Below are 15,296 nucleotides of genomic sequence, written 5' to 3'. Positions count from 1 at the left end.
TAAATAAATACTAAAATAAAAACTAAATAGTAAGAATTAATATTAATAAATGCTAAAGTATGTTTATTATATATATATATTTTTTATATTTATATTATTAAATTAAAAATTAAATAACTAAGAAATTAATTAAGTTATTATTACCATAGTATTTATTAATATTAATTATCTTATTATTTAGCAAACTATAAAATAAAAAATAAGTAATATTAATAAATACTATAATATATTACAGTATATGTTAATGATAATTAACATATAATAATAATAATTAAATATTTATTCGTAAATATAGTATTTTTAGTATATTAAATATATTTATATATTATTTTATTATATTTACATTATTATATTAATAATTAAATTAATAAGAAATTACATTATTACTATAGTATTTATTAATATTAATAATAATATTATCTTATTATTTAGCAAGCTATAAAATAAAATAATAATAATATTATATATAATATAAAATTATATGATATTAATAATTATAAATAATAAGATAATATTAATAAATACTATAATATATTATAGTATTTATTAAGTTAATTATCATTATTATAAAAATGTATAATATTAATTATTAAATGTTTATTCATGTAAATGATTATTATTTTTAATGAATTAAGTTTTAATTTTAGTTTAAGTGTTAGTAATTTTGTTTTGTGCTTTTGTCACTTTATTAGTTAGTCCTGCCTTTCTGTTAAATGAGCCAATCATCTTACTTTACTTAGTTTGATTTGAGCTAAAGATGACAAGATTGTCAATGATTGGACATGTTATTGAAGCTATGATCTTTGCTTCACTGTCCGCCATTATGTCTCCTGCAGCCATCAGAGAGTCAGGAGAGGCTTCCCGGAAAAGGCCCGTCAGAAGAGGATCAGCCGGCAGATGAACCGCTGGACGAGCCTCAGGTACCTGAACCTCCAGCTGCCCCCTTGGAGCCCGATGCGTATTATCAGTCGTGTGAAGAGCCGCTGAGCTCTGTGCGAGTCCTCGATGAGTCTGACTCGGACACCAGCGACTCCAGCAGTGTGAACTCCGCTAACCTCGATGGGCCCCTCACACACGCGGCCCCCGCCAGGGCCGACTCCCCCAGTGACAGTGAGTCTGGAGGCGAGAGCTTCTCTCTGTCCACCGACGACGATGATGATGGAGACCAGTCGCCCAACATGAGCCCGTTTGAGCAGAGGGGTGTGGCCGAGGGCCACAGTGGGGAGGTAGAACTGACGGCCAGTTTAGAGGTGACCTCATGACCCCCACGACCCCGACAGATTCACCCCAATCCCGAAACCCCCCCAACATCCGCCCTCTAGCAGCAGAAGTGACCATTCTCAGACCAACAAAGAGCTTTTATGTGAGAGCTTCAGTATTCACAACACGTGTAAATGAGCGGCTGTATTTCCCCTGAAGCGCAGCGCGTTTGTAGATGTCGCTATAGTGAAACGCTCGACTGCTTCCTCTAAATCAGCTGCTCTATTCTCTCCCGAACACCTTGTTCCTCTTCATGTTCTTCCCGGTGTTTGTTTCCATGAGTTATTTGAAGGGAACATTCTATTGTATCATTCTTCAAACATTGTGGGAACGTCACTTTTGAATATTCTCAGAACGTTCCGAAGCAAGTAGTAACATTTAAAAAACATTTGATGATACAGTGTTTCAGAAAAACGTTTTTAAGCAATCGTCTCTCTTCTGTCCTGCAGTCGGGCGTCTTGAGTTTCTCCAGGACTCTGTCGGGAGACACGGACACACAAGACACGCCTGTGATCCACACGGAAATGAAGACCATCACATACGAGTCCCTGCAGGTGTGTGCGCGTCACATGACCCGTTATTTTACATTTATTCATTTAGCAGACGCTTTTGTTGTGACTTTTGTTGAGCATCTGTCATAAGAGCCACAATATCAGTAGAAACATCTGAGAGAAAGTTGTGAAAGAGTAACATCTGAGCAATATAATTATATTTTAAACATCTGGATACAGTCTGTTTTTTGTTTTTTTTTAAATAGTAGTACTTTTATTCATGGATGGATTAAATTGATAAAAAGTGACAGTAAAGATGTTTCTATTTCAAATAAATGCTGTTCTTTTGTACTTTCTCTTCATCAAAGAACCTTAAAATAAAATGCATTACCGTTTCCACAAATATATGAAACTGTTTTCAACATTGATAATAATCATAAATGTTTCTTGAGCAGCAAATCATCAGATCAGAATGATTTCTGAAGGATCGTGTGACACTGAAGACTGGAGTAATGATGCTGAAAATTCAGCTTTGATCACAGGAATAAATTACACTTTACTATATATTCACATAGAAAACAACTGTTTACATTGGAATAATATTTCACATTTTTTACTGTATTTTTGATCAAATTAATGCAGTCTTGGTGAGCTATGGAAGCTTGTTTCCACCACAAAATAAAACAATTGAAAAGATAATTACTTTTTATCTCATAATTCTGACTTTTTTCCTTGCAATTACGAGTTTATATCTTCCAATTCTGAATATTTTCCACGCAAATACAAGTTTATATCTCGCAATTCTGACTTTTTTCTCCGCAGTTGCAAGTTTATATCTCGCGATTTTTACTATTTCTCGCAATTACGAGTTTATATCTCAAAATTCTGAATATTTTCCAATCAAATACAAGTTTATATCTCGCAATTCGAATGTATTTTCCGATTTATTATCCGAATTGAGATATAAAGTCGCAATTGAATTGCAAAATGTAAAATCGCAATTGCGAGAAAAAAAGTCAGAATTGTGAGATAATTTTTTTTTTTTTATTTTATTGAGGGGCAGAAACCAAAAATATCTTAGAAATCTTAACGACCCAAACGTTTGACCACTAGAGCACAGGATGTAAGATGCTGTTTTTGAGGCTGTGTTGTTGACTTGTGACAGGGCGAGACGGACGCAGACGCTGAACCTGGCATTCTCATGAGCGCTCAAACCATCACATCAGAAACCACAAGCACCACCACGACCACACACATCACCAAGGTAAGAGAGATCATAGAGGTAACACTGACGCCGCCTGACGGACGAGTGTCGTAACATCTGTGTGTTTGTCAGATGGTGAAAGGAGGCATCTCAGAAACACGGATCGAGAAGAGAATCGTCATCTCAGGAGATGCAGACATCGATCATGACGAGGTGAGCCTCTGATATTCATTCAGGGTCATTCTATCAAACGCTGCCTTTCTTGATTTTTTTTCCTTTTAAAAGAAGCTCATGTTAAAGGTGCTCTAAGTGATCCTGGGTTGAATAACTTCCTGTTGATGTTCGAAGTGTTGTCAAATAAAACAGAGGCTAGCTAGACCCTCCTCCTCCCCCCCTCCCCCCGTGCTAACGGAAACAGTCATGAACGCGCATTTGAAATTATTCTTTTCGGTTATTTTTAAAAACTTTTAAAAGAACAGCATTTTATTTTTATTGCCATTTTCGGAGCTTGTGGCGACTACAGAGGCCGCGTTTTTTTACAGTGTGTTCAGGGGACAGGCAGCTAGCGGATAGTGAGGAGATGTTTGCTGTATGTGACAAACATTGTTTTGGCCTAAAAACGCGTGACATCACTTAGAGCACCTTTAAGAGAGATGTAATTATTCTTTTAGAAATGATAGTTTGACGGTTTATTGTGATGTTACAGACGTGTCATTAGGAAGAGAATTTAATGCAGATATTTCTATAAAACATCACTAAAGATCATTAAATATACTTTAAATATAAGAGGGAAATTGGGTAACACTTTACAGTAAGGTCCCATCAGCTAACACTAATTAATGCATTAACTGTCATTAACTAACAGTGCGCAATACAGTATAACAGTAGTTATTATGCTGGCTTGACTTGAATTAGCACATACTAGCAATGCCATGCTAGAAACATGCTAATTCAAGCTATAAATATGCTAGCGACGTGCTAAATTGTGCTAGAAACACACTAACCACATGCTAAAATGTGCTAGCGATGTGTTAACTCATGTTATCGATGTGCTAAATTATGTTAGAAAGATGCTAACAACATGGTAAAACATTCTAGCAATGTGTTAAATCATCATGGTAACATGCTAAATCATGCTAGAAAACATGCTAGCAATGTGTTAATTCATGCTAGAAACAAGTTAGTGACATGTTAAATCATGTTAGCAACATGTTAAATCTTGTTAGAAAAATTTTAACAACATGCTAGAAACAAGCTAGCAACACGCTAAAACATGCTAGCAAAATGCTAGAAACATGTTAACAAGATGCTAAAACATGTTAGAAATGTGTTAAGTCATTCTAGTGATGTGTTAAATAATGCTAGAAACATGCTAAAACATGTTAAAACATTAACAATGTGTTAAATCATGCTACAAACATGCTAAAAACATGTTAAAACATTAGCAATGTGTTAAATCATGTTAGAAACATGCTAACAACGTTAACGATAATATAACATATAAACATGTTATTAAAATGTTAAATCATGTAAAAACATGTTAACAATGTTGTTGTCATGCTAACAACATGCTAAAATATGTTAACAATGTGTTAGTAAGTTAGTGACGTGTTAAATCATGCTAACAAACATTCTATATCATGTTAGAAAAATATTAACATGCTAAAGCATGCTAGCAATGTTTTAATTCATTCCGTAAGCAAGCCAGCAATGTGCTAAATTATATTAGAAATGTGCTAACAACACGCTAAAACATGCTAGCAAAATGCTAGAAACATGCTAACAACATGCTATAACATGTTAGCAATGTGTTAAATAAGACTAGCAATGTTAAATAATGATAGAAAAAAATGCTAAAAGCATGTTTAAACGTTAGCAATGTGTTAAATCATGTTAGAAACTTGCTAACAACATATTACCGATAATATATAACATATGAACATGTTAATAAAATGATAAATCACGTAAAAACATGCTAACAATGTTGTTAAGTCATGTTAACAAAATGCTAAAGTATGTTAGCAATGTGTTAAATTGTGCTAGGAACATGTTTTGCTAAAACATGCTAGTAATGTGCTAATTCATGGTTGAAACATGTTAACAATGTGTTAAAACATGCCACCTACTTGGTAAAATGTTAAAATGTGCTATAAACATGCTAGAAATGTGTTAAAACATGATAGCAAAGTGTTAAAGAAACATTTAACAACATGTTAAAACGTCTATCTATCTATCTATCTATTAAAACTACTAAACTAAAACTTAAAACCTTCAAACGTAAAGCTGTTAAAACATTCTGGTCAGGCTCTCTCAAGCCAACATCAAAGTTTGTTCTCATCTAGTTAAAAATACAACTGTTCATTGTTAGTTCATGTTATCTCAGGTCCAGTAAACGTTTACAGTAATAAACGCTTGAGTCTTTTTCTGATGTAGTTACTCATGTTAACAGATGAAACCTGTAAAGTGTTACCGAATATGGTATATATATATATGTATAATATAAAGTTGCTTGATTTTAGTTCATTATCAGAATACAGTACAAGTTTATCAGCTCATTCTTCATTTAGTTCATGATCCTTTATGAATTGTAATGATCCAGTAGTGAAGCTAGTTAGCAGTAGTTGTGGTTCTGATGTGGGTGTCACTGTGGGTCAGGCTCTGGCTCAGGCTATTAAAGAGGCTAAAGAACAACATCCCGACATGTCAGTGACCAAAGTCGTGGTCCATAAAGAAACGGAGATCACGCCGGAGGAGGGCGAGGAGTGACGCAGGTAAGACCAGAGCCAATCAGAGCTTGATTTGGCTTGGCTGACTGCAAGCTGATTGGCTGCTGCACTTTGGAGCGCTGCTATTGGCTGCTGTACTAACACCGGTGGCGCTTTGGCTGTTTACCTCCCTCATCATTCATCTGTGGACCTCCGAGGACTTTGGCTGATTGTTTCTGCCTGTTTGACTGGTGCTTTTAATTATTAGGGGTTCAAGTAATTGTAAGGATCAGTATTCTAGTACTCACACCGTTTACAACGTCACCAAGGCTCGCCCCGATCGGCCTGACGGGGGCGCTAAGGCAGTCAAAAGTACGAAATGGCTCATAACTCTTACTAGGATTTACTCGTCATTTGAAATTTTCAGGTATTTTGGATTTTTTGAAAAACCTACTTTTGCGAACTAGTCCTAGGTTTTTGGCCTGATCAGAGCCAAACCAGTGCAGTGAGGTGATCTACAGTCTGAATGTCAGTAATTATCAAAAAAGAAGGGCCGCCAAAAGGTTTGAAGTTGGCGGAGCCACTTTTACGAAAATGGCTGTAACTCGTGAACTGAATGAGATATTTTCACCAAATTTGGCACACCTGTGTAAGAGCTCATTCTGTGGTCGAGTGAAAAAGGACACGGCGACTGGCCACTTGGTGGCGCTATAACAGATAAAAAAGCATGAAAGCGGCTATAACTACTTCACCGTTAGTCCGATCGACTTAAATTGGTATGCAGTGTCTTTGTCCGAGGTGCCATGATTTTCTGTGAGTTCACTGACGCATCTCAAAAAACACGTCCGCCATCGGCCATTTAAGTTTAGGCAGCTATCAGACAGTGTTAACTTTGACAGCAAATTTTGATTTAGTTTTAGTCATAGACTTTTGACTAAAATGCCATTTAGTTTTAGTCATATTTTAGTCACCAGAAATTGTTTTAGTTTTAGTCTGGTTTTAGTCGACTAAAAATCATAAGGGTTTAATTAAATTGTAATGCATCAGGTAAGCATTACTCTAACAATACACAGATCCAATACAATAATATACATCTGATATTCTCCAAAATGTTTGTTCACTGAAGACAACCAACTGTACTTTACTTGCCAAAATGGATGTTTTTGACCATTCAAGTACAAAAAGGCATGAAAGAGAGCTCAATTCAGTGCTTTTCAGGTATTAACACACTTATCATAGTCTTAACACACTTATCAACAGTTTTTTATCACTATTAATAGTTTTTGTTAAGAATTTTGATTAGATTAGATTTTTAGTTTTTTTGCTTTTAGTTATTTTACGTCAGGTTAAGCTAAAGCTTAGAAACTAGATGAAATGTTTACATTTTTTATATATTTATTTAATTTAATTTTATTTAACACTTATCAACACTTAACACTTTCAAGTATTGAAGATTGCTTATGGTTTTAGGTTTAGTTAACTATAATAACCCTGATACTTGTAAAATATTGTGTCAAATAATGTTCTTAATCTTTCCTTCCTGTGACAGAAGCTACAATAGTTTACTATGAATTAAATGGAAATTCAATTCAATTCAATTAAATACAGTTTATTGTGTAAACAAAATAATAATGACCAGGGGAAAAAAATAATTATAAACCATCCCGAAATACACCGTGACTCTTATTCTGAAATGTCTGCTCATTTAGGTTCAGATGAAGGAGATAAAATATGCATTCTTACAACCGTCTAAAACATATTACCATATAAACATTGTATAGTAAACATTGTAATAATTCATCAACATTAGCTCATAAGCAATCGCTTGGCATAAATGTGCGCTATTTATCAATTGCGAAGAAGTGCTGCTGGACGAGCCTGTAGAGGGCGCAACAGCGCGCGTTTTCCTGCGGTTAGATCAGCACGTTACACTTCAAATGTGCGCATCTTCCACACAAGACAGCAGTCCTGACAGGATATCTTCCCAAATCGTCTAATTTTTATTCGTTGATGAAAATTAGGGTAGATTTTAGTCATAGTTTTAGTCATTCAAAACGTGTTTTTATTTAGTCATCGCCTCGTTTTCGTCTGTGAAAAAATGTCGTTGACGAATAATTTTCACTGCTATCAGACAAGGTTAATGGAGGCCAATCGGAACGAAACTCTCTGGGCCTGTTTGACTTACAGCCCTAGAGGCCTGTGAGAAATTCGAAAGAAATCAGCCACCAGGGGGCGCCTTCATGTTTTTCAAGTTTGTAAAGGATCGTGTATCACACAAGTTTTCATGCACGCCCACAACATTCATACCACATGGTAGAACTCCTCACTCTGAGCAACTTTGCCTCTAGGACGCTGCTGTCCATCGAATCGTTCGTTAAATATTAGAGATTATTTCAAAAACCAACTTTGGCGAACAAGTCCTAAGTTTTTGGCTCAACCTCGAAAATCATCTATGGTCGAGATGGTTACAGGCTTGCTAATTAAAACATACCTTTTTACGCATGTACTTAAAGGTCTTAAGACGCTTGAACCCCGATAATTGCTGCTCGCAGCTATATTTCACATTTGTAGCTGATTTTGATTGAACACACTGCTTTCTGCTGGTAGAAAGCGGTACTGCACTGTGACAGAATCCATGAGATTATTAGTAAAGTTGAGTGTGTGTTTGTGCTCCAGACATGAATGAATCCTCAAATCATGTGTTTTGTTGAGGAGAATGTGTTGTTACGTTACTAAGTGGCCGGCGGACACACCATTTTGGACCAGAAAACAGGTGAAAAAATCCCATGTTATTGAGGCCTGTATTATGTTGATATTTTAACATGATATTTAAATGCATGACGCATTTAACATCATCACTTCAGAGCGCTGACAGCCACTAACAGACCCGCGTCACGCTTCGCTCCTCTGAAGGTTCTTTCTGCTCCTTCATTCCTTCTATTTACTGAATGTTCTGTTTTATGTTTTCAGGATTAACATCATCTTCACGCTTTCTGGAGGAAACTAGTGTTCACGCTGTGGAGAATGAGGGACGCTTCAGAGAAATCAACATGAACTAATGAATTGCAGCAAACTTCATCTGAACACTTCTGGAGTAACACACACACTTACACACACACACACACACACACACACACACACACACAAGCTCCGCACTGGATCACTGTTACTGCATGACAAGGGAACAATTCTGCTTTTTTTTGTGAGGAGACTAAAGTATATAGACATTTTAGGAAATACTATATGAGCGTTTAGTCAAACCACGGGACTGAAGAATATGTGAAATATAACAGATATCTACATTTATTTATTATACTGCTCTTTCACTTTAAAAAAGGACTTTGCACAGTATTTAACCTTGCAGAGATGTGCCATCCACACGTGTCGCCCCTCTGATTTGCTCATGTTGAATATGACACACAAATGACAATATGAGAATATGAATATGCCACACATTTTCTCATGTATCTTAGAGACGTGTTATGTTGTTTTACTTGAATTATACGCCTGTTTTTTGTTTCTTCTTGAAAACTGTCACTTGTGAACATTGAGTCTAGAGGAGCTAAACTGTTTGAGAGCTCAACTGGTACCCTGAAACATCAATCCCAGAGTTCTCCTTGCCACATCTGAGCCTTAAACTGTACAGAACTGAACCTTTAGACAAGCCCAAATGTGTGTTTATGTCCTTCAGTGTCATGTGCAGCATCGCCGCCCTGCTGACTGTTTCCCACTCAAGCTCAAATAAAAGGTCAATTCCATTTCTGATAACTTTGCAGTTTCCATTCATCCCTTTGCTGTGAGATGTGAATGAGAATATGCATTCATTAATATTGCATTTTCTATAATAAACAAACAAATACATATATATATTAGAGATGCACCGATATTACATTTCTCTATCGATACCGATAGCCGATTATTCAGAGTGATATCTGCCGATAACGATACCAATAGTTTGGGGGTTCTGCCTTTTATACCTTTTAAATTAATGATAATTTCATTATAATTAATCATTATATTTTTAATTATTATACTTTGAAAGAAATGCAAATAAACACTTTATTCTCTCCATTTTATCAACTTGTTTCAGAGTATCTGGTATCAATTTATAAACAAACACACTCAAATTAATATTAACACAATATTAACTGAAAGTTATTAATTCATATAATTACTATTAATATTGAACATCAAACTGGTTTCTTAGCATTTTCTTTACACAAAACACAAATTCAGTGCATTTTCCTGCCCTCTTTTGATTGACAGGATATATTGGCCCTGACTATTGACTATCGGCCGCTACCGATTATTTGCCGATATCTCAGTGCATCTCTAATATTATATATATATATATATATATATATGGTGAATTCAGGGTGATTGGGACATTTTTTGCCATTGAGATGACTTGGAAAAAGTGTCCCAATCAACCTGAATATGTATAATTAATATTTGTGTTGTACACAAGTGTAATTTAAACATTTGCACAGGATGGGATTTTCCACAATAATTTAAGTTATTTTAAATTCATTCTCATTATGAATCGTTTGGTGGTGGTCATCCGAAATTGGAATTCTTTTTGTTGAAACGATATCATGGTAATATATTTTTGGACATGGTAACATCATTAAAATCTTTTTAGGAGTGCCATATACTATGATATATAAACATGGCAATCATTTAGTAACAAAACATCATTTTTTTTATCATTACTGTACTTTATTTAATAGTAAATAGTCCACACAATTTCTTGTTTAATTTATTTTTAAAGTTTTGAGCCCAAACAAATAACAAAAATACTGTTCCCATTAAGCTATAAAATGTTGAACGTTCAAAACATCTATCGTTTTACATGTTTTAAAAACATTCTTATTCTTCAAACATTATTTTTGAATGTTTTCTGAACGTTCTGAATAACATTCATAAAACGTTAAACCAACGTCCAAATAAAATGTCAGGAAAAAAACGTTCCATCGACGATTTTTTAAATGTTTCGTGATAACTTCGAATAATTGTTCTATTAATGTTACTGAAAAGAACATTTGTTCATAATTTTGACAAATCCTCAAAGTTCCCCGAGCGTGTAAACGATTTAAACTAATTTCTCTTTCTGAGGTAAATGAATCTGAATGTGCACTCGCTCCTCCCGCGCGTCACAGTACGGTTCGCGCTCCAGAGATTTGCGCTGGGTCATTTGCGTAAGCGTGCCTGCGCATCCCTGTGTGAGAGAGAGCAGCCGCTGCGCTGTTTGCGTAGCTGTGCCCGTGTCTACGTACGAGCTTCGGTCACTCGCTCTCCGCAGTTCCGTGCTGGCGCAGCGCGTCCTTCCGCCTGTGCTCGTCCTCGGCCTCGCACACAACAACAAAGTATTAAATTCTGCACTGGCTTTCGTGACATTCAACACACACTTTCCCAGTGGATCACAATAGCACAATAAAGGTAAGAAATAGATTTTTGGAGCAGATTGAAGCAGCTGCTGAATTATTGCATAATGTTTTGCGCGGGATGGCTGCGCGCGCCCGGCGCGGGAGTGTTCGTCATGGCCCGCGCAGCTCGCGCCACTAAATTCGCCTCAGCGCGCCTCGATCCACATCGAGCACCCGTTTACCGAGCACATTCCGCTGCTCTCCGGTGCTGATCGGTGCTCTCTGGTCCTCCGGGCTCGTTCAGTGGGAAAGACGGCGGATAGTTAGTCGTTTTTGTTCGATTAAAGTCGGTCGACGATGATTTATGTGCTAATGCTAAGATTAGCTTCAAGAGAACCAAAGCAGACTAGCGCAGAAATGGCAAAATATACCGATTAGACTTCAGTTTATCGACCGAACATGATATTTAGAGAGTAAAAGACTCTTTTATAAGATAAAAACACATCTCGTATGGTTAAATGAAGTAGTTTTGGCGTTTGTGGCCCGTGTCAGTCCATTCAGAACAAACCACAAGCATCATGTGCCCATCAAGGTATCAATGATCTTTAACAAAAACACGTGAAAATGTTTAAAATGCATTTGTTTTGTTTTCAAATGTGATGTTAGTGATTATTTATTAAAATAAGGCGTGACGCAAGTTTATTATTTTTCATATTGAACCTTCATTCAAATGCCTGATGTATATAATTATACAAAATATTATTAAAAATAGATGTATAGCGTAAAATGTATATTTTATTAGATTTTTTTTTTTTTTGGGGGGGGGGGGGGGTCCTTGAAACTAAATTATTAGTTAACAAATCGATTATAAACAATTATTATTGTAAAAAATATTGAATTACAAGGTTCTGTCTGCATTTTGCTTTTTGTTTTCTAAAATAAATAGTGCTAAAATGTACACAACTTTAAAAAAAAAAAATAATAATAATGTCAATAAGTCACACAATAAGAATATGTAAATAACTAAATTTTGATGACGCTGACGAAATGTCAATTAGTTGGTCCACCAGTATATATTAAACTATAATATTATTTTTTTAATTAATTATTGCGGTTTATTATAAATGATTTATCTGTGTTCATTATTCAAGTTAATTTGCCTCATAATCAAAATAACATGTTTACTGGTATGATGGCGGCGGGACAACCTGTCACTCACATGAGATCGACCAGTAGCAAATTACAACCATCCAATCAAGTCCCACCCTACATTTGTTCAGAAGCCGTTTCACTCGGATATACGCTACTTCTGTTTCATGCTGACTTTAATATAAAAAATGCTGGGTTAAAAACGACCCAAGTTGGGTTGAAAATGAACAAACCCAGGTTGTTTTAACCTAGCAGTTGGGTTAAGTGTTTTATTTAACTCAGCTATTGTTTAAAAATTACTGTATTGCTTGCTTAAAATGAACCCAAAGCATGTTGGAAATTAACATTTAATACATTAACATTTATTAAGTTGTTTATTAATAAATGTTCGCCTTTTGATTATTATTGTTGCCTCTAGTAATTATGTGTCTAATTTTCAATTTTCAACCTATTTTAGGTTTATTTTAAGCCAGACATATAGTAATTTTTAAACAATAGTTGAGTTAGGCAAACATTTAACCCAACCGCTGGGTTTGTCCATTTTCAACCCAGTGTGGGTTGTTTTTAACCCAGCATCATTTTTTTAAGAGTGTACCATGTTATGTCCCAATTAGGGTTGCAAAGGGGTGGAAAGTTTGTGGTAAATTTCCGGAAACTTTCCACGGGAACTCAACCAAGGGAATTTTGGAAATATTCCAATTTGGAAACTTAACAGGAATTTACATGAATTTATGAGAAATTGTGGGAATTTGTGGAAATTAATTGGAAATTTTGAGAAATTTATATAAATTTTATATAAAATGTATCGTATACAAACATTTAAATTCCCCGTTAAAGGCTAACATGCAGTTTTCCAAATTCGTTGTTTATTCCCGTTAATTCCCATATATTCCCGTTAATTCCTGTGGAAATTTTCCATCCTTGAAAATTCCTGGAATTTTGCAACCATAGTCCCAATGTTTTCATTTGATTTGTTTGTAAACTACTCAAGCTAATTTTTTCACTCTTTTTCTGTAGGATCCCGCTCCAGTATGTCCGAAACTGTGAAGTATGTGGACGATGAGCACAAGACCATCTTTCTGAAGCTACTGAACGAGCAGCGACTAGAAGGCGAGCACTGCGACATCGCGGTGGTGGTGGAGGATGTGAAGTTCAGGGCGCATCGCTGTGTGTTGGCGGCGTGCAGCAACTACTTCAAAAAACTCTTTAAGAAGCACGAAGTGGACAGTTCGTCCGTCATCGAGATCGACTTCATCCGCTCGGACATCTTCGAGGAGGTGCTCAATTACATGTACACCGCGAAGATCTCGGTGAAGAAGAAGGACGTGAATCTGATGATGTCCTCCGGGCAGATACTCGGAATACGGTTTTTGGACAAGCTCTGCTCGCAGAAACGCGACATGTCGCCCGACGAGAAAAGCAACGACCCCCGGAACACAAAGTTCCCGTATGACATGGTGAAAATGGGGCTTCCGACGGAAGATCCCCCGTTGAATCAAGACAGCGACGTGCAGGTGCTCGGCGACCAAGACGACGCGCCTACGGACGACATCGTGGAGGAAGCGCAAGGCAATCACGACCTGGACAAGTCGCCGAACAACGCCCTACGAGTGCAGGAAGCCATCCTGAAGGAGCTGGCGCAGGAGGAGGTGCACAAAGTCAGCTGCTACGACCAAGAGGTGGAAGCAATAGACGCCGAACCCAAAGAATTGGCGAGCCACACGCAGACGCTCTCGTTCGCCGACAGCATGGGCGACGTGAAGGACGAGCAGCCGCCGGGATGGACGACGGCCACCGCTGATATGAAGTTCGAGTATCTGCTCTACGGCCACCGAGATCAATTAGCCTGCCAAGTGTGCGGCAAGACCTTCCTGGACGAGAATCGCCTTCGGAAACACGAGAAGCTGCACTCGGCCGACAGGCCGTTCGTTTGCGAGATCTGCACTAAAGCGTTCACCACACAGGCCCATTTAAAAGAGCACCTGAAGATCCACACGGGCTTCAAGCCTTATCGTTGCGACGCCTGCGGCAAGTCCTTCATCCGCGCGCCCGACCTGAAGAAACACGAGCGCGTGCACAGCAACGAGCGGCCGTTCGGCTGCCAGATGTGCGAAAAGGCCTTCAAGCACAAGTCGCACCTGAAGGACCACGAGCGACGCCACCGAGGAGAGAAGCCGTTCGTGTGCAACTCGTGCACCAAGGCCTTCGCCAAAGCGTCCGACCTGAAGAGACACGAGAACAACATGCACAGCGAACGCAAACAGCTGACCGGCGGCGCCCTGCAGAGCGAAACCGAACAGCTTCAGGCCGCGGCTATGGCCGCCGAGGCCGAGCAGCAGCTGGAGTCCATCGCGTGCTCGTAACACGCTCGAGTCTTACTACTGTTCACATCTGTTTTTTCTCTAATTTTAGAACATGATTTACACGATTGTTTGTTTTATATGTAAATGGTGCGAAACGTTTTCTCTTGTTGTACAGTTCATACCAAATGTATTTATGGCAGCTGACGGACGATGAATTGTTCTGCCCTTTCGCCTGTTGCCGTTGTACAGCGAAAAACACTTTTGTGATGCTGATGAGATGGAAGAACCTCGCGGTCAATCATTCCATCCGTTCCTCGCGGCGATTTACACGCCGAGATATTTTTGCTGTAATAAAAGACTGGTGAATCATTCAACGCTTGTCATGTCATTTCCCGCAGATACTCATGATGTGTTGATCAGCGGTCAGTTGCACAAACTGACTAGCGCCTCTGTAACTCGCATAAAATATCTCATTTGAATCTGGAAAAGTGTGATGATTATGGTTAGCTGACTAGTTCTTATGACGCAATCTTAAAATGGTGGATGTTTATGCGACTGGCCCCTGAAGTTTGGAAAGATTTGATTTTATCTATAGAACTCAGGCTTGGGTTTATTGGTTCAAGCTTCACTGGAGATCAATAGTTTCCTCTCATTTCATCTTCAATATCAGGGAATTTTAAGGTTTAGTTCACCCAAAAATTAATTACTCACCCTCATGTCGATCCACACCCATAAGACCTTTGCTCATCTTCAGAACACAAATTAAGATATTTTTGATGAAATCTGAGAGGTAAATGACTCGTATAATACAGTAGTCA

General features: G+C 37.5%; 2 protein-coding genes across 13 annotated transcripts in view; both read left to right on the top strand.

Moving 5' to 3' along the window:
• The window catches only part of epb41l3a (erythrocyte membrane protein band 4.1-like 3a), a 52,382-nt gene extending 42,992 nt beyond the window's left edge, over nucleotides 1–9,390 (top strand). For 9 of the 11 annotated variants that reach the window (XM_067378690.1, XM_067378687.1, XM_067378683.1 and 6 more), the window contains 6 exons: nucleotides 837–920; nucleotides 1,710–1,814; nucleotides 2,917–3,015; nucleotides 3,088–3,168; nucleotides 5,611–5,726; nucleotides 8,631–9,390. In XM_067378690.1, the coding sequence (XP_067234791.1) occupies nucleotides 837–920; nucleotides 1,710–1,814; nucleotides 2,917–3,015; nucleotides 3,088–3,168; nucleotides 5,611–5,721 (480 nt within the window). In that variant the 3' untranslated portion in view covers nucleotides 5,722–5,726; nucleotides 8,631–9,390. The remainder of the gene's footprint in view (nucleotides 1–836; nucleotides 921–1,709; nucleotides 1,815–2,916; nucleotides 3,016–3,087; nucleotides 3,169–5,610; nucleotides 5,727–8,630) is intronic. The other 2 variants (XM_067378688.1, XM_067378691.1) reach the window with 2 other exon arrangements.
• A 1,571-nt stretch (nucleotides 9,391–10,961) lies between these two features.
• zbtb14 (zinc finger and BTB domain containing 14) lies at nucleotides 10,962–14,862 on the top strand. 2 transcript variants are annotated; one of them, XM_067377955.1, is made up of 2 exons: nucleotides 10,962–11,099; nucleotides 13,193–14,862. In XM_067377955.1, exon 2 carries the CDS (start codon nucleotides 13,207–13,209, stop codon nucleotides 14,536–14,538), a length of 1,332 nt encoding a protein of 443 aa, XP_067234056.1. In that variant the 5' UTR covers nucleotides 10,962–11,099; nucleotides 13,193–13,206; the 3' UTR covers nucleotides 14,539–14,862. The 2 variants fall into 2 exon arrangements, with proteins under 2 accessions (XP_067234056.1, XP_067234055.1); XM_067377954.1 differs by lacking the exon at nucleotides 10,962–11,099 and adding an exon at nucleotides 11,187–11,618.
• The last annotated feature ends 434 nt before the right edge of the window (nucleotides 14,863–15,296 follow it).

The sequence above is a fragment of the Chanodichthys erythropterus genome, chromosome 23, assembly GCF_024489055.1.
Source record: "Chanodichthys erythropterus isolate Z2021 chromosome 23, ASM2448905v1, whole genome shotgun sequence".
Lineage (NCBI taxonomy): Eukaryota > Metazoa > Chordata > Actinopteri > Cypriniformes > Xenocyprididae > Chanodichthys > Chanodichthys erythropterus.
The sequence above is the reverse complement of the archived record's forward strand: the minus strand, read 5'-3'. Positions and strand labels throughout refer to the sequence as shown.